Source organism: Hipposideros armiger, unplaced genomic scaffold, assembly GCF_001890085.2.
Source record: "Hipposideros armiger isolate ML-2016 unplaced genomic scaffold, ASM189008v1 scaffold_90, whole genome shotgun sequence".
NCBI lineage: Eukaryota > Metazoa > Chordata > Mammalia > Chiroptera > Hipposideridae > Hipposideros > Hipposideros armiger.
Genome location: NW_017731440.1, coordinates 2205576 through 2228940, shown reverse-complemented (window position 1 = coordinate 2228940; position 23365 = coordinate 2205576). Strand labels below are relative to the sequence as shown.

General features: G+C 37.9%; 1 protein-coding gene across 2 annotated transcripts in view; it reads right to left on the bottom strand.

The window, feature by feature from the left end:
- SLC25A21 (solute carrier family 25 member 21) overlaps nt 1–23365 on the bottom strand; it is a 471814-nt gene that overhangs the window by 185491 nt on the left and 262958 nt on the right. For both annotated transcript variants that reach the window (XM_019644728.1, XM_019644729.1), the window contains exon 2: nt 3294–3342. In XM_019644728.1, coding sequence (XP_019500273.1) covers nt 3294–3342 — 49 coding nt within the window. The remainder of the gene's footprint in view (nt 1–3293; nt 3343–23365) is intronic.

Below are 23365 nucleotides of genomic sequence, written 5' to 3'. Positions count from 1 at the left end.
CCTCTGCAAACACCTCCACTTCCCTTTGTCCCTACAGCCTTGGGTGACAGAATTGATCATTTACAGAGTGAAAAAAATAATGGAAAAAAAAATCCCTGTGAAGGAAGAATTTGGAAATATATTTTTAGAATCTGTTATTTTTCATTCAACAATGAAAAAGATTACCCACAAACAGAAACTCAGAAGAAATGACTACATTTCAAGGAGTAAACACATTTATTTTGCCATACTCCAGCACATAAGATATTGTGGAAATGAGCCATTTCTATACTTAGATTAATTCGGTGCACCACCCTTCAAGTAATAATATCCAAGGAGAGGCAAAAACAGCACACACACACCCCGCCCCCACCGCCCTACCAAAAAAAACAAACAAAAACCAAAAAGCTGTGAAGCAAGTGAGGTTTGGTCTGGTGTATCCCATGCCCCACTTGGGTGACACCGGCAATAACTTAGAGTCCAGTGCCCTTGAATGTCATTCAGGAAAGTGACCTGCTCAAATCACTAATGCTACATGGTTTCATGTATTACCTATTGAAATGGACAGTTTATCTTATTTAGAAATGTAGTTATCTCCAGTATAATATAATAGTAAAGAGATTCAGGCATTATTTAGTCTGTCCGGTCTACTCAGTCACCTGTGTGTTAATGCCCAGTGATAAGTGCCACTAATCTGGCATATTCCATTTCTCTTGCACATATTTTGGGCTTTCAGTTTACTCTATGATTGTGGGTCTCTATTCAATATACTTTTTATTATTATGCAGGCCAAATACCATCCAGTACCCAGTTCCCAGATCCTGCAGGACACCTGGAAGGATTGTATTTTCCTTCCCCCTTGAGGTTAGGCAAGGGCATGTGATATATTCTAATCAACGAATGCCATTTTCAAGAAAATATCTATATAACAAAAGAGACACAAATCCCTAGTAACTTGGCACACCCATCAAGAGTTATTCTATTCAACCCCAGTACAAAGAAATGATACAGTAGTTATATGTAGATTTTCCACTGTGCGGGAAGTTGATGTCTCTTATTCCCCACGTTGTTCAAGGGTCAACTGTACTACAGCTTTGAAATTCATTGTGATGAGATTCTTATTAGCTCATTAGACTGTGAGCTCTTCGGGGGGCAGAACTAGCCTGGAATCCCCACACACTAGATGCTCAATACATGTTTGCTAAATGGATGAATGAAGGACTGAGTGAATGAAGAACCATAATTTCAATATCATGTCTTGTTTAAATCATTTTTATTTTCCCTGCACATTTATATGAATGCTTTACTAATTTAGGCAGTTACTAAGTGAAAAAGACACTTTTATTCCTCATTGAGACTAGCAAAAATATTCTGGCTTCTCAAAGTCGGTTAACACGGAAAAAATGCCAGTGAGTTTTGCTTTCTGTTTCTGAATCCTATAAAAAGATGATCCAGGGAGAGCACACATCTTATATTTGAACGTAGTTTGTGGTTTTCTTCTTCCTCTGTTTGGGTTTGGTGGCTGAGGCTGTTATGGACTGAATGTTTGTAACCCCCACAATGCATACACTGAGGCCCTAGCCCCCAATGTGATAGTATTTGGAGGTGGGACTTTGGGGAGGTAATTAGATTTTGAAAAGGTCATGAGTAGAGACTCTGTGATAGGATTAGTGCCCTCATAAGAAAAGGAAGAGAAATCAGAGCTTCCTCTCTCTGCCATGTAAGGATACAGCTAGAAGGTAACTGTCTCCAAGACAAAAAGTGGCCCTCACCAAGAGCCAAATTGACTGGCACTTTGATCTTGGATTTCCCAGCCTCCAGAACAATGAGAAAAAATTTCTGTGGCTTTTAAGCTACCCAGTCTGTGGCATTTTGCTATAGAAGCCTGAGCTAAGACAGAGGCCAAATTCTCATCTTCTCTACCTCTATTAGAAATGTGGTATGATTTGCATGTCACAGTCACCTTCCCTTGCTTTCAGCAACCAGGCTAAGATTCTGCTGCCTCTTTAGGTAAATTAAGCAACATGTCCACTCAATGACCAGCCTGGCTCAACTACAGCAGCTCCCCCTTATCTGCAGGGGATACGATCCAAGACCCTCAGTGGATGCCTGAAACCATGGATAGAACCAAACGCTACACACACGATGTTTTTTCCTACACATACATACCCATGGTAAAGTTTAATTTATAAATCAGGCACAGTAAGAGATTAACAACAATAACTAATAATAAAATAGAGCAATTACAACAATAAACTATAATACAAGTTATGTGGCTATGGTTTCTCTCTGTCTCAAAATATATGATTGTACTGCACGCACTATGTGGATACACTGGACAAAGGGGTTATTCATGTCCCCCTTGAACATGAATGGGATGGCTTGAGATTTCATCACATTGCTGAGAGTAGCACACAATATAACATTTATGAATTATTTATTTCTGGAATTTTCTATTTAATATTTTTGGATCGAGGTTGACTGTGGGTAATGGAAACCTCAGAAAGGGGAACCATGGATAAGGGGGACTACTATATTTCCTAATGGTGGCAGTAAGGGTTTTTTTCTACCACCATTGTTGCATGGCATTGTTTGCTATTAAGCTACAACCCAGGTACAGTGTTCTTGGGTTTTGCACAATGCAAATAAACGAAAACTTTCGCTACATTCTAAGAGCTTCTAGTTTGAAAAAAAACCAGAGGGTTCAATTATTCAGCCACAGGTTTAACTTTTAAAAATGCTCTACATCATATTAAAACTCAGAACTATTTTTTTTTCTCTTGGCAAATACATTTAATACATTGCCCTGATTTGTATCTACCTGTAAGAGCAAATGCATTTTCCTGGAAACAAGGCATTTTGCATTGGCAGTGAGAGGAATAAATTCTTTAAGCACCCTTTAAGAAGTTTACTTGAAATTTTGGAGTCTCACACTGAAATGCTGACTATTAAATAGCAATCTGTTATATGCAATGCCAAATGAAAGTCTGCTGTAATAATTCACTGGATAAAGTGTAGTTTTTACATCATTTTGATAAATTTACCTCGCTTACTAGTTTAGCCACAAATCATATCTTAAAGGTTGTCAGATGAAGGCAGTAAAATATTATACACCTTCAGGTGACCTCTATCCAGAAATGCTTTTCACTGTTCACATTTTATCTGTCAAATAGCATTTTCTTTCAGAAGTAAATATAAATGCCATTATTGGGAGAAGCTACCGGCCTAGGACAAGTTCTAGCATTTAGTGTTCTGACAGATCTTAATTTGGATATCAGCCAAAGTCAATAAAACTTGTTCATGCAGAAACTTACCTGGTTTTCACCACATCCAGGGGGTGCATCAGGCAAATTTCTACAAGACCTGAAAGATGATAAAGAAAAGTCCAATAAACACTTATGTAAACACTGGTTCTTATTTCCTTGACCCTACTGATTTCTCAAGTATGAAGATTCAAATGAAAAACTTGGGACTTTAGACATGACAGCTCATCGTTTTTTAGGCGAGCAGCAAAAGACAAAAGTACAATATGATTTTATTGCAGTGGAAGCAAGATAGATGAGTGAGCGCTTACAGTGCCCTGGCACAAGCATGGGCCGGGGGAGGAGGGGCTACAGGGAAAGAACATGAGAAGGAGTCTCCTGTCCCAAATCTCAACCCACTAGGAAGGAATTACTGCATCTCAATCCAATCCAATGAATAAATATATGAGGAATGAAAGAAGGAAAGAAAGGACACAAGGTCTCGCAGCACCCCACCACCGCAGATCACTTACCAACATGGCAAATCATGAGTTTTGGTTTCCATATCCATGAAATAAAGATAACACTGATAGTTTACTGGAGAACATGTATTAAGTGTTTATTGTATCCTAGGCATTGTTCTACGAGTAGGCAGTACTTAGTTTATCTCACTGAAGACTCACAAGAGCTCTTTGTGATAAAAGGGGTTAGTATCCTCATTTCACAGGTGAGATGACATTGAGGCACACAAGGGTAAGTAACTTTCTAAGATCTCACATCTAGAAAGTCAGTAGTCTTAATCCCACCTAGCCCATGATCCCAACCATTGCACTGTGAGGAAGAATTTATACAGCTTCTTCAAATCAATTGTAAAGCCCCCTTCTGTTGTCTAACTGAGCAGAGAAGAGTAGTTGTAATAATCCTAACAGTTTCCTTACCTGCTGCCCCTACATGGTGATGGTCATTTAACATACATTATCTCTGATACTACAACTACTGGGCCGGGGCAGTATTATCATCACCTTTACTTGAAGATGAGCAAACTGGGGTTGACAGTATTAACTGATTTGCCCTAAAACCACCTAATAGTATTTGTGGTACCTTCAGGGAATTACACTTTACCCCTAGGAGCATCCGTTCCTTATCTGTAAAGGGAAAGGTTAAATGATCTATAATACCCTTGAGATCTAGTGTTCTATGTTTGTGTCTTGGTTCTTGCATCTTATCATTCTAATTTGTGATTTGTTTTATTTGCTAGAAGAGGTTGAAGCCTGGATGCCATAAATAAGATTTACTCTGGAAACTCCGATTTATAAAATAATGTGCTTACCAAGCACTGCAGCAGGTATCTACTAAGGGCATCTCATGAGCATAAAGGAATAAGACATGCAGAATCAGTTTACCAAAGAAAGAACATAAAGTCTCTCCCACTGACTTGGCATTAGAAGCAAAACAAAATAATAAACACCAAACAGCACTAGTTGGTGTATCTCTTATTTAAATTTTTTTTTTTATTGGCAAACAGCCATGGTCATTGGTTACATACTGCTTTCATGCTACAATGGCGCAGCTCATAGTGGTCCAAGCGGGGATTGAACAGGCAACCTTGGTGTTATCAGCACCACGCTCTACCCAACTGAGCTAACCAGTCACCCCCAGTAGGTATGTCTCTTCAAAAGTTTACCAAAAGAACCAATAATCCAGCAACTTATTAAAACTATCAATAGAACTTGGAGCATCTGTTCACATTAATAATATACATAAATTTGTCTATTTGCAAAATTGTTCTAGTACTTTTCTGCTAATGTGCATTTCTAGTAGTAAAATTTTAATAATTTCTATTTCTCAGAGAATAGTTATTTTCATTTGAGGCAACTGCTTATTTCTCACAATGGCAACTAAGCAAGAACCGCTATTAGATTTGTTTAAATTAGACAAAAGACTAATTTTATAAAGCTGGACCTTATACAAATTAAGGAAGCCCAAAGCAGATGGATATTGTGAATTTATCATATTGTAAATGTTTTCTAGGTCCTATAGATTCATACCACTTCAGTGAGCATGGCCATTTCTGTAAGATCCCAACAGAACTGGTAATATGACACTATCACAGGCACAGAAAAGCATGGGCGTGCACCTGAACTTGTACCTTGGGATAACCCCTGAATGCTCCCTTCTTTTAACTAGCTTAAGTACATGTCTTCATCTAAGCCAACATTTTGCAAAAAGAATTAACACCACCCTGTCGCAAACCTTCCTCTAGTGGCCATCTTTTCTGAGAAAGTTTCCTGGCCTGTTTAACCACAAAACTGCACTCAACATCAACCTTAGCCCTTTTCTCTTAAATAATGCAAGCCACCTCTTTTCCTAACAAAAGTACAAACACTATCATGCAATGGTCAGCCACGATTGAAGAAAGAAGTTTCTTCTAGTGTTTAATTCCCTGTGCTTTTCCTTTTCTCTGGAATGTTGTTCTCCTGTGAGGACATACACACTTCTAAGAATCCCACTTACCTTGAGATCTCAATGTGGGCAAACATTTTCCCATAAATCTGGGGCAGAGACTATTAGCAGTCCCCTACTATTTGTCCCCTGTTCTTCCTGGTGGCCCAGAATAAATATTGCATTTCCCAGCCTCCCTTGTTGCTAGTCATTACCATGTGACCGAGTTCTGGCCAATGGAATGTGAGAGTGGTTTCAGCAACTTCTGGTAAGTCTTCTAAAAGTAGGAAGCCTGCTCCTCTCCTCCTGTTTCCTCCTTCCTGTTGGTGGGATGTGGACATAGGGCTAGAGTAGCCATCATAGACCATGAGGTGACAACTGGGTATGCAGGACACACACAGCATAGCAACAAGATAGAAATAGCGCCTGTCATCATGGAGATGTGGCCTGTCTACCTCCAGACATTCATGTTGGAGAAAAATGTCCATTTCCTTTTTACTACAGCTATTAGGGTTTTCTGTCACTTGTGCCTGACTGTAATTCTAACTGACATAGGAACCCTTTTATGTGCTCCCACAGTACTCTGAATTTGGGTTATTACATGGCACTGAAACTGCTTTCTTGCCTGAAAGCTCCACCTGCTCTCTGAGGACAGAGACTCCACCTGCCTTAGTCACCTTTGCAGCCCAATCACTTTGTACAATGGCTGGCACTTGGTAAGCTCAATAAACATGTTGTATAAAAAATTAATGCTGACTAGGTTTACTGCACATGCCACTATGTCAGCTGATCCTCAAGATAAATTGAACTGGTATTTATTCTGCATTTATTATACTTTATTAGTTTTAACATTAGACAGATAAGCAAATAAGGACAGAAATATTGGTTAAAATTATGTGGAATAAAGCATAGGAAGTGCTTGAAAGGACATAAAATACAGAATTACAATATTGTTACTATGCGAGAAGGTTACTAATCCATCAGCACTTAGTGCATTGCCAACTGATTCTTGAGAACTATGAGCATGTGAGGGTCCTGTGCTAGGTGCTGGGGACATGGCCTGATGCAGTATCAAGGAGGCCTGAAAGGATGGGCAATTTCAGGTATGAGCACAGGTGTGAAACACTGAGAATGGCCTTACATGTCAAGGGGAGACACTGAGCAGAGAATAGAAACATGCATAAAACCATGTCTCAGGCCCAGTGATTTACAGCAGCTATTTGCAGTGTGAAGTGTTGTTATTTATGTTCTACACCAATTCTAGTCTTGCATAACAGTTTACTTTATCATCAGTTGTTGACTGTCTTCAAGGAACGATGTCACTGTTCTCATAAAACTAGTGTCAGAAAATATGGACACATATTTAAAATTTTTAAGTACAATTTTAATGATTCTGGGTGTTCCTTATATGTGAGATTACATGTCCTAAATCACAAGGTTGATTATGTGAAGGAAAGACCATTTAAAAATACATATGTCATATGTAAATAAATCTAAATCTAAATAAATCTCACCAGGAAGCAGTTCCTATAGTTTTCACTTACTTTGCCAATGACCACTGCAAGATATCTCATAACTCAATGATATCTTTTTCCCTCAGAACCACATTAAAGGTGTCACTTCCCAGAAAGGACAGGATTGTTCTTATTTGGGAGGTTTAAAATGCTTTTCACACAGCGGGGGCTGGGTGAAAAAGGTGAAAGGATTAAGAAGTACAAAATAGTAGTTACAAACTAGTCACGGAGATGTAAAGTACAGCGTAGAGAATAGTGTCAGTAATATTGTAATAACTATATGTGATGCCAGGTGAGTACTAGACTTAATGGAGGGATCACTTTGTAAACTATATAAATGTCTAACCATTATGCTGCACACCTGAAACTAATACAAAATAACATTGAATGTCAACTATAATTTAAAAATAATAAAAAAAGAAAATTAAGAAAATGCTTACAACATAAAGCAGAAGTCCCTCCCATTTTTTAAACCCATCCCTTTATAACCTGTGCCACAGAAGAGAGACAATGGAGAGTGTACTGCCACCTTGGTGGACTGACTGACTGTGAGACATGCCTCATATCTGCTCGTTCCTGATAGAATCCTCAAGTACAGAAACCAAGACTGCTGTCATCATCCCTGTGCCTTCTTTCCTGCTCCACCTCTGCCTTGACCCAGAAACAGCACTGCAGTGGGCGTCAGTAGCCTTTTTAGCAACAGGATGGGGGAATGGGGAAGACAAATTGGGTGCTCGAAAGTTGACGTGAACATAGTTTATTAAAGACTAATGTCCAGCAACAACTAGTGTCCTTCATAATTAAAAACAACATTTAAATGGAATTTATCTCTCGTACCTACAATCTTACTACCTAAAATGAAAAAACAAAAAAAACAATCAACAAAATACAAAATATAGGCAGTTGCACTGTATCCACATGTATAGGAAAATGTTCTCCCCAGTTAGTGAATTTCAAAGGTTGTTGGACACACTAACAGTAGTGGTATAATTAGGAATTTTATGAGATTGAAATTCAGACCAATTTGGCTTTAACTCTTGCTACATATTACATAATCTTGAGTGAACTATTTCATCTCTGATTTATTGCTTCCTCTTTAGTGGGAATAATAAATTGTACAGTTCTATGAGCCCTACATACCGTAATGTATGTAAGTGACATTATAGTACACATATTATAAACTTATAAGTACAAATGTATAAACATTAGTATCCTTTCTGTCAGAATAAAAGTTTTATGGCTATTATTTTACAGTGTACAAATTTATGCTATGCTTGGAAAAAATACTCTTAATAAAACTTTATATTAAAAAAAGACTAATGTCAAGTGATCCTTCAGTTAAGGTCTTAATCTTGATTTTAACTATATACAATGCTATTATACATTAATCTGTTCTAAGAAATATTATTTAGGAACAGGATATTCTAAACGTACTCTGCCCTCTTATTACTATGTCAATTCACTATTCCTTTCTCTACACTTCCATTACATATAACAAGTACTATGTTACATTTTACATTACCAATTATATACATTACAAATAGCAAGAATAGTATTTATCATACCATGCTGCAGCTAGTAATATATAGAAATATATATCCAGACATTGTAGTCTGCATGAATGGCATCTTCTAGGTTTGTGAAAATGTGTGATCAAATACAAACCATGAGCTCTTTAAGAAATGGAAGTATTTAACTTTATAGGTCCACTGAATAAATAACATCCAATAAATGAAATTCACTCAAGTAGTTCTCTATCTACCTTCACTCCCTTGGTGATTTCATCCCAACCCATGGCTTAGATTACCATCTATATGCTAACCACTCACCAATTTACATTTTCAGTCCAGACTTCTCTGTCAAAGCCTAGACTAAAATATCCCACTGCCTATTTGACATGTCTGCTTGGATATTGAATAGCCATGTCAAAATTCACATGTATAAAACTCGACCCTGACCCTCTTTCCCTCACCCCTACTCAAAAAACCAAAACAAAAAATAAAGCAAAACAAAAACCAACCTGCCCAACCTTAGAATCATCCTGAACTTTTCTTTCCAAACCCTCTTCTAATCTATCTGAAAATCCCATTGCCTTTAATTTAAAATGTATTAGACTTGTACCCTCTCTCCCTTTCTCTTCCACCCCCACTCTGGTCCAAGTCACTATCATCATTTCTCAGCTGGTTAACTGCAACACCTCATTAACAGGTCTCCCTCCATCCACCTTTGACCCCTTCCATCTGTTCTCACCTGGCAGCCAGAGCGGTCCTTTAAAAATGTAAGTTATTTCATGTCATTCCTCTGGTCAGCAAGGGCTCCCCATTTCACTGAGAGCAAAGACATACTCGTATGTAATCCAGGTCTGCATTACTTGTCTTATCGACTCTCTTACTACTACCATTCCACTCACTCCTTCTACTCCAGCCACACTGGCCTCTTGGCTGTTTCCCTGGTTTGCCAGGACTACGTCAGCTTTCGGCCTTCGTGCTAGCCAATCCCTCTGCCTAGAATCCTCTCCCCCCAGATGCTACTTGGCCAACTTTCTTCACATGGTCAGTAAGTAACCCTGACCTCCCTAGCACATAGGCCTGCCCCTCCTAACCCCAGCACTGATAAAACTCTTCATGCTGTTGTGCTTTTTCCTTTTCCCAAGCACTTATCAACTTCTAACACACTCTATTACTTATGTATTATGCTTATTGTTTCCTGTCTCTCCCAGTAGAATATAACCTTCACTAGGGCAGAGATCTTTGTCTGTACTATCCACCGATATGCACTAAGCACTCAGAACATGGCTGATATGTAGCAGTTGTTCAATAAATACTTGGTAGACAAAAAAACTGAATTATATTAAAGAATAAACCTGTGACAATGATGAGATTCCTTTTCAGTGGTATGTCAAATGTGAACTTTTAAGAATTTAGTTTACAGCAGGGGAACTCAGTCATTCGAGGAATCCATGATAATGTTTCAAATGGGAAGTAAGTCTGATGATGGATTCTGAGTCTGTACCTACCCTCTAGGTAGAATGGATTACTTCAAAGATAATTTTGGTAAGTGACATTTTATAAAACATCTTAACATCTCGAGGAACTGCAAAAGGATAGCGGCGGTGCAGACAGAGCACCAAGGCATTCAAGCATCCCAACGTGTCATTTACAAGTAAAACCTATGCCACCCTTTATCAAGCCAAAACTTCCACATGGCACTACAGCCCCTTCCCAGGCATTTTCAAATTAAATCTAAAACTTCTCTTTTGTTCTTTGAAATTACGCTGTTCTAACCATTACCTTAACTGATTGCATGAGACATGTTTCACTCTTTAAAATATAAAAGAATTTTTTATTGTTTAAAGAGAACCACAGAGGAATAAACGGTTTCAAACTGTGCAAATTTGAAATTCAAAAATAGAAGGGCTACAGGCAGAACTGATATTTTTTCATCTACTCTACTAGTCAAGCAAATCATTACAACATCCTATTTGATAGCCTGCCCAGAAAATGTGGTAGCCCTACTGAATTATAAGCAATGTGAGACTCATAAAGGGAAATCAAATATATTATGCTTTCCCCTAATAACAGTTAAGGCGCACTAGCTCTGTGGCACAGTAAATTAATATTATGCACATTGAATTGGCTAAATAGGCAATGTGATTTGGCAGGTTTGAAAGATGTTGTTAAAAGTTATGCTTTTGGGCGAGCCCACAGCCTTCCTTGAAAAATCTGAAGCAAATATTTTCATAAACGTTTACTATTGGCATGTATTTTTCTAACAAAAATAACACTAAGCAACGGTTGTTAGCTCTAGTATCTAAAGGGAAGACGGTCATTTCCTCAGTGTATATTCCCTGCTCTCATTGACTTTATCATCTAATTGACTTAAGAATTTAGGAAAATATATTTCAGAGGTACAAACACATGCATACATTATGGTCTAGAAATTGTGGCCGATTGAGCATGTAAAGGGAGGAAGAGAAGTTGACGCAGTTTAAAAATATATGAGTTTTTTAAAAAATAAAACTTTGAATGCAAGGAAAGATAAAAAATCATTAAACTAATGAAAATTCCTTGTTAGCAGTTTTTATATTAATTTTTAAACTTAATTTCAGCTCAATGTAATATCTTTAAAAATTGTTTAGTATTTCAATTCAATGGAAGTTATCTTTTCAGTTTTCTTTTTTGTAATTAAACTTTATATTAGACCCCAAGCAAGCTCCAAATGTACTTGGGTAAGTGGCCCAATTTTCAGACGTGTTGATCTTTTACGGAAAGTTAACTGCTTTATATGGGCCTTAACACGATCAGTAATGCAAGGAGATCCTAAGCTGTGGATTAGGTTGACAAATGGCAAAATACCTTTAGAAGTGTATAAAATGTCTTTAAAGAGAAGGAAGTGTGAATAAGAGAGAAATTGGCATCGCTCGTTTTACAGATTATATATGTATATAATAAATATACATTCAGAAACTGTTTGCATTGTACTTTGTTTATCTAAAGTGAAAAAAAATGTTCAAGCTGACAAGCACTTCAACACTGGAAGTTTATGAAAACCCAGAAGAGCAGCTGAAGGAGGGGCTAGGACTCTGTGGTGTGAGGGGAGGGCGGCCAGGGCCTCTCTTTCCACTCCACAGACTCGGCTAATTCTGGGGATTCTGTTTTCTTTCTGCTTTTCTATCAACCAGAAAGATACAAAACATTTGCTCTGCCTCAGGATTTATTATTTTTTTCTTAGTTGAACTATTTTTTTTTGACATATAACATTGTGCAAATTTAAGGTGTGCAACATGTTAATTTGATACATTTATGTATTGTAATATGATTGTTATTGTAGCAATAAGTAGCACCTCTATCATGTTACATAATTTTCCTTTATTTTCAGTGGTTAGAATAATTAAGTTCTAGTCTCTTCACAAGTCCGATAACTTCTGTAACACTGATATTCCTTTCTTCTTTTATTGAATTGCTTAGAAAGAAGGAGCCCTCTATTTGTCACATAAGTCGGAAACGGCACTCAGTCCCTCGCGGCCCACCCCTCCAGTCATGTTCTGAAGCTGGCTCCTATAGGCCAGATGGCATGCCTCTCTTCTCGACTCTGCATTCATGGCATCACGTGGGTAGCTTGAAATTGCCCATAGCAGGAGTATGTACATGAAGGCAGAGGTAAACGCTACAAATCAGGGTTTTTGTTTGTTTGTTTTCCAGAGTCAAGTATTAAATATTTACCAGCACCACACTACTCAAATCTAACCACAAATTCTGTTGCCTGGCCTATTAGGTTCAAATAGTTTTAAAAGTCTGGAGGTATCTGGAGGGTTTTTCATTTCCATTAGTTCTTTAACTCTTTGTCACAAATTCCCAAAGGTGCCATGAAGTTCATCTTTAGCTTATATTCTCTGTTCACTACAATTTAATAAAAATTATGATACCATGTCAGAATTTTTAAGAAATCCTTAGGAATTGATACCCAAGAAAACCAACTAACCCACCAAACTACAGACTGCACCTATGATCTGCCACACTGTTGTGCAGATGTCTATCATCTTGACCACATAGAAACTTGGTAATGAGAGCAATAGTCTTCCATTTCTCAGGAAAACAGTATCCTCCCCTGCTCTCTTCCAAGGGTAGGAGCATCTTGTAAGAGAAGAGAGGAAATGTGGCTATAAAGCCAGCCTCACCCTTAGTCATTGGACAGAAGTCTAGACAGGAAAAAGGCCTTAGGCAAATACACAGCATCTTGCTAAGTGAAGAATTCAGATTTTTAGGTCACAAATAGCTGCTTCTTTCTTTTCTATAAGTCACTAACACCAATGATCATCAAAAAAAAAAAGCAGGATAAAATTGTAATGCTTTCTTCCCTGTTCTAATTAGGATTATTTCTTGCAATTATATTATTCATCTTGAAAGAGTAAAAGAATTACGACTTTAAAAATATTTGTCACCATTGCCTTAATCACTTTATAACCAAGTTTCCTTAATTTAATTGGTCATACTACTTTAATAATTGCTTTTAGGTGTTAGCTCTTAATCATATTTGCTGAATGACCAAGAACCATAACTACACAAATTATTGTTTTTGAACTGTTATTCCCACCAGCCTCTGTGCCCTGCTCCCACGAACTCCAGCTTATGAGCCAAGCATTTTGGGTAAATTCCACATACCACATTCTTTACCAAGGTCTGGCTTAAGGGGGGAAAAAAAAAAGAAAGTTGACTCAGTTTCAGGGGCTCCTCTCAGTTATGTAGGTATCCATACAGTTTAATCACATAAGATTCCTGTTAAGTATGGATTAAGCTCATCTTTAATTCCACAGGAAAAACTTTCAAAAAGGAAACTAATGGCACTTCATGTAAAATAAATACCAGCTAAAAAACAATATCTGGATACTAAAGTGTAAGACATTACATAAACACAAAAGCAGATAAATTTCATAACACAAATATTCAGTTATAATAGCATTGAATATATTACTACTTATAGAAACACTATCTAAATAATAATCAATATTTTATTTCAGTTAATATTCTTAAATTACCAGCTCACTAGAAACAGCATTTGCTTTCATGGTGCTCATCCTAATAAGCACCATGAGTTGTTTCTTTGCTACTGTACAACATTAATGTGCTTTATATCAGTTTTTTAGGTGCTGGACAAGTACACATCCAGGAGGGTTTTCAGTCACCAAATATTTTTTGAGTGCTTACTGTGTGCATAGTTTTTTCAGAATAGTTCTAGATGCTGGCTCTCTTCTGCTTGCTTCCATCCCCCCCACCCCCCCAACCCTAGGAGAATAGGAAGCAAGATCATCAACTAAGAGTGAAGATGAGGGAGGGGATGTTGGAGAGACCAGAGATAAGGTATGAAGTAGTTATCTGTGGGAGTGAGGGGAGGGATGGAGCAGGGAAAGGAGTAGCATGAAGGGTCCACTTGAGGCCAACAGTTATGAATTTAAAGGTAATTTTCTGCAGCCACCTTCAGCTGTGTGGGTGCAGGCAGGGAAGACAGGATTAGGTTTGCCAAGTGAATATGAGGAAGTGAGAGAGGGTGAAGGAAAGAATGTGTGCTGAAAAGTGATGATAATGATTGAGCATGGAGCTTAGGAAAGGAGGGAAGTAACAACATGACAAGGATGAGGATAGATGGTAAGAGCTTATTGGTCCTGTTTGAGTCAGGATACTAGAGGTGAGAGCTGAAAAGATAAGAGGTGGAATTAACATTGAGATAACTACTAAATCCCATTTTTATGAATACATAGTAACTAAAGTTTGTATTTTTTTCTCTGTATCCCTTGTCTTGCATAAGCTATGGTACATCATCTATATATTGAATAAAAATGTTGAATGAACAAAACTTTGATCCTATAATTGAGCAATACCAAGTATGTGAACAACAACTACATCAATAGATAGCACAGTCACCATTCCCGGAGCTAGATTCAGCAGATATTCTCTTTGTTTTGATTTGATGCTCAAGATTCCTTTGAGTTTATGGTTTGACAAATATCTAGCTAAGATCCTAATATTACCAGAATGTGTACACCTTCAGAAGTTAATATAGTTAATAGCTGACATACATCATAAGAAATGTAGAGAGTGTGCATGTTACATTGAATAAAACAATTATACAAATACAAGACTCCAAAGATGGGTTATTTAAGAACTACTTTGAAAGATTTTGAATCTACTATTAAGTCCTTAAAAATAAATTGACACATTTGTATTCACATTCTGAGGCAATGTTAGATAGTAATTCATGAAACGTATTTTAAAAGACTTAATCATCTTTTCTAGAGAAAGCAATTCTAACTTTTTGTCAATCAACTTAAAATGTGTCCTCATTGGAAGAACCTCTTGATGGATGAAGATTAAAACTATGACATTGTACCGTGAAATTCTACAGAGTGCCTACAATGTTTGAAAACACAGACAAATAATGTGGTGAGGGCATTGTTAATCTGTAAAATGGTCAATTAATATTATCTATTTTCCAGACGTGATAAATGCTCTGTGGATGACTTCATAGGAGGGGTACAACTTCTATATTAACTTAAGGACTAGATTTAGCTACCAGATAATTTTGGAATTGAAAAAAGTGAAGAGCAATATTTCTTTTATAACTCCAATTTCTTCATGTTTTACTTTGATGCTACAAGCGTCAATTTCTTTATTTTTCTCGTACACACTCAAGTAATACAGGAGACATGTGAAACAATGGCAGAAACTAAAAGGGTGTCTATAATCCTGGGAACACTGCTGGTGCTCCACCAAAATCCATTTTCTGTTTCTTCCATGGTCCACGATATCTCAGAAGGATGGCTTTTCCCAGCATCACTTGTGTGAGGCCATGTGACTAAGTTCTCACCCAGGGAAAGTGACAGGCAGAAAGCCTGACTATGAGTGTGCCTCTTTCATACCTAATTTCTTCTTCCCACTAACTGGAACTTCAGTGTGGTAATGACTCAAGTCATACCTTACAGATGACGGGATAATGCCCTGGGGGATGGTGGAACAACCCCTGAAGGGACCCATGTCCCAGCATGACTCTGAGGAGCTGAGATTCCATGATGAACTGAATTACTAACATCAGGGTTGTTACATGAAAGAGAAATTAACTTTTTATTCTCTAAGCCACTGTATACTGGGTCTCTTTGAAGCAGGTGAGCTTTACCCTGACACATACAAATGCTAAATCAAATAGCGCCATCACACAGTTGCTAACTCTACTATGAATTCACGAATGGCACCTTTTCTGAACTAAGTTCAGCATCCCACTGAGGAGGAAAGAGCTTTCCCTTCTCTTCCAAAAAGAAAAAAGATGACATCATGAAGTGTGTGGAGACCAAGGCTGTGAGTTCCATTGGGTTCACGCCAGCCGCGCCTCAGGCTTCTCTTGCCTTGGAATGGGTTATGGAGCACTAGTAATTGAAAACTGAATTTAAAAACAAGAGATTTAAAATTGATGTGGAAGATGTGGCTCAAGTTGGGCCATAATGCAATTATCAAAATGAGCCAAGAGTCTAAAATGCCACTGTCTAAAAAAAAAAAAGGAAACAGTACTGTTTCTCTCACTGTAGAGTTCAATTTGTTTTAAAATGGTGTTTTCCAGGGTGAACGCATATTCCATGTTTTCTGTTTTACCTTACCAGTGAAAAGCTGGAGGGATTTGTGTGAGAGAAACAATGCTTTCTTATTCTTACCGGCAGTCAATTCCAACAAAAATAATTTGTCAGGGCTCTTTTGGTTGTTTGAGACAAAATTCAACACAAATCAGCTTATACACAAAAGGGGAATTTGTTGGCTCGTAATTGAAATGACGGAAATGGCAGGGATGCTTGGCTCTAAGACTTTCTCTCCCCTTCCCTCCTCTGCTTGTCTCTGCTTGTCTTTATTCACTCCTGCTACAGAGCTTTCCCAAGAAAGCAAGGCATACTGCCTCAGAGAGCCCTCAGTCCCCATTCAGGCACCTCTAAGATACAAGAGGCAAGCAGGACTCATCTCAGCTGGAGCAACAGAAAAATTGCTGCAAGGGCTCCGATTGGCCTCACTGATCACATGTGAATCCCTGGGTTAATCACTGTGGGGAGGAGGTTGTAAACATCTGATTGGTGGGGCTTTGGTCACATGTGTACTCCTGGATGGAGGGCTATAGAAAAGAGAATTTCAGAGTTTTAAATCTCCTTGTAATGTTTTTTTTTTCTTTGTAATTTGGAAAATAAGGCTGGGTTTAGAATATTTAAACAATGCTCTTGCTGCTTTCTTCTCCAAATAATTAAGTTTTAATCCTAATTTACTGACTCCTTTTCCACACTGCTAACCGTCCAATGACAATGGTACCGGGACTAATTAATTGCACTTCATCTCAAAAAACACTTTCCTATAAGGAGCTCTAGTTTATAGTTTGGTTATTCTATAGTCCTGTGAGATTAGCAAACTTGGAAAGGAAATGAAATGGCTCAAGTTTTAAATATGCACATACAGCATAAGATGTTATGTTAACTTGTGGATAAGGCCTTGGCTCACCTAAACTTGTCATTTATAAAGTATTTATTGTATCAGGGAAGGTGTGCAGAAACAGGGAAGACATAATCCTTGCTTGAAAGGTTTACATAATCACTCTGGAAGCCATTGCAATAGGGCATCATAATTACCAAAACTGTAAACTGTTTCCTGGAGGGGCAAACACAGGCACCTTTGGCTGCATGTTACAACCCACAATTCAGTTTGGCATAGCATCTCGCACCAAAGTGTATCCCAAACCACTTTACAGAAGTGAAATTTCCATTCTCAAGCCAATATACGCTATACATTACAGAACAGCTGTGTGCAAACATTGCCTCGCAGAAAAAAAATAAATAAATAAAAACCCTAAGGCATTAGATCATGAGCTGAAAATCCAAAAGAGAATTTCGGAGGCATGGACCACAAGGACAGGAAGGAGGGAGAAGAGGAAAGACTGATAAGAAAGGAAACACATTAATCTGTAAGATTTAAAAAAGGACCTGTGATAAATTCAAGACACATTCCACACTTTTTCTCTGAAAAAAGTTGAGAATGAGACAATCTTTTATATAAGCCAAAGAAGCAGTAGCAGAAGTTAAATAAACAGAAAAAGTATGAAGTGGAAGCCGACAAACTTTCAAAGTAGTGGTAGACTTATATGGGATTAGTAATCTCAACTAATATGTGATAAAGGTAAAATGATGTATTTTGAGTTAACCTGAATTATGGTGAACTATTATTTAGGGAGGTTAGGGTATGATGTGTACTGTGAAAGCTAATTTCATAAGCATAAACAGTATACACAAATTGTGCGTTCAAAAAAAATTGTTTTTAGAATTTGTTTCAAATTTATTTTTATTTATTTTTTATTGGGAACAGCCATGGTCATTGGTGACACATTGCTTTCATGCTACAATGCCATAGCTGACTCTTTTAAGGAGGGCGCAGCTCACAGTGGCCCATGCGGGGATCAAACCAGCAACCTTGATGTTATCAGCACCATGCCCTAACAAACTACGCTAACCAGTCACCCTGAAAATAAATGTTTTTATAAAATGTATATAATACTAAGAAAACCAATTAGACCACATACTTTTAGAATCTCGCCTGGTTTTTTAAAAAACACAAAATATCAATTTTTATTTTATTTTTGAGTCCTAAAAGTACGAGTTAATGGGAAACTGTATTTAAAAATGACAACAGAGTTTGCTGTACTTAAACTAGATTCATAATATAAAAACCTGCTTTTAAACGTACATAAAAATTTTAAGTGGAAATTACTCCTAAGAATATAGAGGGAAAAATTTGGACTCTATTTAGACTTCCTATCATTTACGTAACAGTAAAAATTTTTTAAAAGTTCAAATTCTCTTTTTTGTATGCCCACTTGAAATTTAAGTTTCTATTTCAGGTAACATTCACATAGCAAATTACTCTTTTACTCATTTTTTGCATAACAAACATTCACGTTCCATGAACTCCAAGATTATCCATTTAACAAAGGATAATTAACAAAGTTGTGTAAATTATCCATTTCATTAAGAGTTATGCACTTCTTTTAAGGGGATATACTCTTGAGTACTGAAGTTTTCCACATAAAGATGTGATTAAATCTGTATCTTGTGTAAGTTTCATGTTTGGCATCTGCTTATTTTAATTTGGCAGGTGTCTCCTTTTACATGACACATATAACACTATGCATGGAAAGTAAAGAAATTAAATCCATAATGTATTATTTCCCCAATTGTTTGGAAGTACCGTATGCCCAGCTGGGTTGTAGACAAATCTGATATGACTAACCTTTAAGGGATGTTGAGGATTACACAGATTATCACTGATTTTGGCAGTTTAACAAGGGTTTAGCAATAACTGATTTTATATATATGAAAATTCCCGCTAGACAGAGTACAATTAAGATTTTTTTTTCTTTACCTTCTAAAATGCACAGTGTTTTCTTTTTAATCCGTGCTAACTGAAAAAAAAATTGTGTCTTAGAAGGAAAACCAATTGCCTTTTCAGGATTTTTTATGCTATCATGTATTTTAAGAATAACGATAGAATAAAGGATCCTCCCCTGTACTTCTTACTCTCCCTTATGCTCACCCTAAAATGAAAAACAGAATCACAGTGGTTAACAGGGTTGGATCCAGGATCAGGATGATAATCTTTGCCTAGCAGTTTCCTTATCTATATGATGAAGGTAAAAACTGTACTGACTTCACAACTCAGCACAGTGCCTGGCATATTACAAGCATAGGATAAATAGTGGCTACTCTTCTACTACTATTTGTAACTCTGAGACTTCTCAGACAATGCCGAGATTTCTAGAGTCCCTGGTGCTGAGGGTTCCAGCTGCACTGCTGAGGTCATCCTCCCAGTCCCAGTTTTATCTCAGAGTCTAGTTGTCCCAGAGGTAGTGGCACAGTGGGACTGCAGATGACCTTTCAGCCTGGGCAGGCTCTCCTCTGGTGGCTGCCGTCTGAACTGTGCCCTTCTCTGAGGAAGTGTCATGTAGCGGAAAAAGACACACACACAAACACACACACACACACGCACACGCACACGCACACGCACACACACCACCTCAGTTTGAGTTCTGTATCGAGTTACACAGGTCATTTATGCCAAAACTTCTTAACTTGTGGTTGGTCTTTGGAAAGAGATTGGTGTCCATGAACTCCTAGAAATTATATGCTAATATATTTTAGTGTTCATTTTTATGTAAGCGGAGTTCATGACTTTCAACAATTTCTCCAAAGATTCAGTGTCTTGAAAATGATCAGGAACCACTCATTGAGCTTCAATTTCCTCACTGGTAAAATGAGAATTATAAAAAAAAAGTCCTATTGGCCTCACAGGGTTTCCTGAGGACCCATTTAAACTGAGCGTGAAAACACACTGTAAGTCCTCACTAGGTAAGCGTTTGCTATTCCTACCATTGCAGCCATTATTATTTTTCTTTAAATCAGTTTGTGTGAACATTTCTGATTACAGTGTCATCCACAAGGAACTCAAAATCTTCTGTCTCCTTTTTGAAAGCCATGTCATAGCTTGCCCAAGCAGTAAACATTGAAAAGAAGATTGAGGCACTACCTTCAGAAAATAGTCTACAGATGTGTTTTGTTCAGTTCACATGGTGTTCTTTTAAAAATGAATTGGTTGTCAACATTTAGAAATCAGGAATTTTCACATAACAAAAAAAAGTCTGATTTCCAGGTTAGTTGAAAAACTGAAATATCTGACATCCCTGAGTCACCTTCCTGCCCAGCAACAACTGGCTGAGCTGAGTCCAGGGACATATGACCCCCACCCTGCCCCACCCCCCGCCAGCTCCCTACCGATTGAATCTGGCCTGCTTGCCTCCTTTGACTGTTTGGCCACATAAGTGCCCCTAGCCCAGGGGTCCACAAGCTGTGGCTTGCGAGCCACATGCGGCTCTTTGGGTATGTACACGTGGTTCTGAAGTAAAAATTGAAAATGAAAATAAAACTATCATAGTTTCATTTATAAAATTTTTTTTTAAAGATTTTTTTAATTGGGGAATTGGGGAAGGGGAACAGACAAGTTGCTGTCCTTTTGTTCTTCAGTCTAGTTGTGGAGGACGTTGCTTCACTGGCCCAAGTTGGCACCATCATTGCGCTCTTCCCGGGTGAGGCAGATCAGTCGCCGGCTTCTGGACGGCCGCTCAATGCGGCTGATGGCTGCTCACGCTGGCTGCTGGCTACATACGGTAGCCCATGGCAACCCACTGCCACAGGGGCTGCTCCCTACGCAGTGGCCGGAGACTCACAGCAGCCCAGCTCCAGGTTGAGCTGTTTTTCAGCATCTTAGCTGTGGAGGGCAGTGTCACTGGCCCTCATATGTGGGATCCGAACCGGGGCCCTCTGGCGTCCCAAGCCAGTTCTTAACCATAGCGCCACTCTGCCGGCCCATTTATAAAATTTTTAAAGGATAGTATTCACATAATGGTGATTTCATTTGTTTTATGGCTCTTGAATAATTTTTAAATTATTGTGAGGGACAGAATTGGTTCTTCCATCTCAAAAGTTTGCCGACCCCTGCCCTAAGTCCATACCTGTTGAATCTAAAGCTCAACTGAGTATAATTGCTCTGCTTTGCAAATACATAAAATAAAGTTATCACCTCCCCCTCTTTTTGTTCTTAGAAAGTTCTTTCAAACTTCAAATATAGAACAGTTAGAATAAATATTCAGGTAATTGAGGACCAAGTGTCTATATTTTTCACATGCATTTTCAATTTTCATGGCGGCTTTTCCTCCTCATAAGTTCCAGAGAAAAATCAGCCTTGTGAAATCTCTCGTAACCTGTGACATTTAAGGGAAACAAACACCATCCTATATTTCTCAATGTTCTTATCCTTGAAAGTGGCATTTTTATTCAGTGCAAGACTAGGAGATCACTTGAGTGGCTGATTCATTTCAAGTTCTCCCAAATGATATGTTAGAAAACCGTTTACTTCTCCATACCTATTGACTTGTGCATAGTCAAATTAGGACTTCCCACTGGCTAAACCTTTAACTTTTCCCCAATCACGTCACTTATGTCTTTCTTGGATCTTATGATCATGTTGTGGGTCTTGCCCTTCAATATTTCTGTTAGAGGGTGCTCTTTCAAAGGACAAGAATTCACTTGTAGGAAAAGCAATATGAGAAAAATTGAGCATTTGGAAGTTCTTGATTTTCTCCTTTTTAAATCAATCATTCTCTCATGTTATTAAGGCCCCAAAATAATGAGTAGGCTGTTATCCATTACAATAAAGAAAAAATGACACAGGGAAACCCATTTAGATATGATTAGAATGGACTCCCTTCCAAAACAGTTCTTAAACTCTAGCCCAAGATTATTGGCTTTAAGGAACACTATTTTTTTTTAACCTGGATGATACTGGCATGAAATTTGATTCAAAAGAAGATCATATCAATTACCTACCCTTGTGAAAGAGCTCAAGATTGACACAGTCATTATCAAACTAAAATTTATGCTGGATCATGGACTGTATAGTAAATGCTTCGGCAAAAGCAATGTGGTGTAACCAAGGCCATCCATTCGAGCAGAATAGCCTGTAGGAAGTTTTTCTAAACCTAATTGCAGGGGCCGTTTGGGTTAGAGCAAAGTTGCACTGTAAATCTGCCACTCTTAGAGAGCCAACCTTCTCAATGCATATTGAACCAATATTCGTCTATCAAACTGTGTGAGCTAGATTCTGTGCCACTGCAGTAAAATGCTCCTCAATAAACTTGTTTTCACAAGAAGTTTGCCCACTCATGCATCCCAAAGCTGTTGTAATCTTCATTGTTGAAGCTGATCTAACAGCAGGGACATTATTCTATTTCTTGACATGTTTAAAGTCCTCTAATGAATAAAGCTAACAGCTCATGGCTGCTCTGACTGTCACTTGATTACCCCAGAGGGATTTTCTTTTCTTTTTCTTTTTTTGTCTTTAAAATTGGCCTCCTACTTTGCTTTTAACTACCTTGTGCACAGAGGTCTGAAGGGGAGAGCAGATCAAAGATCAGCGCGAAACATAAAAAGCAGCTGTAGTTAATTAAAGGCAAATGAAGGACATCTGACTAGATTCTTTACGAGCCGCCTTGTCACACATTGAACAGTCCATAATCTCTGACCTTGTCCCTTGGTCCTGAACTGTCGCCAAACCTGAGAAATGGATATGTCTCAAATTATATATTAATGAAAAAAAGGGAGGAATGTTCAGGGTGTGGCTTAAGAGAAAGGAAGTGATGTGGAAGAAGAACACAATTAAAGTGGAGTTACCTGGGATAAGGAGCAGTCATCTGGAGTTTCATCGCAAAGCAGAGTCTTTCCCCACATTGAAAATAAAGTGGTTTGTTATACAGACGTAGTGGTAGATAATCAGATTATAACATGTAACATTTGAGAGGTGAAAGGCAATACTTATCCTGCTCTCATTTGAAAGAAAATGAACTAAGAATAATCTTAACAGTATCCGGTATTTGAATTTTTTAAGTTACAATAGTTCCTATTTAAAAAAATGTTATTAAAATAGCCATATGTGGGTAGGAGGTACCATATTGGATAGTGTGGGATAGAGCATGGAGTGGGGGTGGGTGGTCCTATGAAATAGGGATGGAGAGTTACATAGGGGATAGCTAGATACTGGAGAACCTTTCAGCTATGTGAGGGAGCATTAA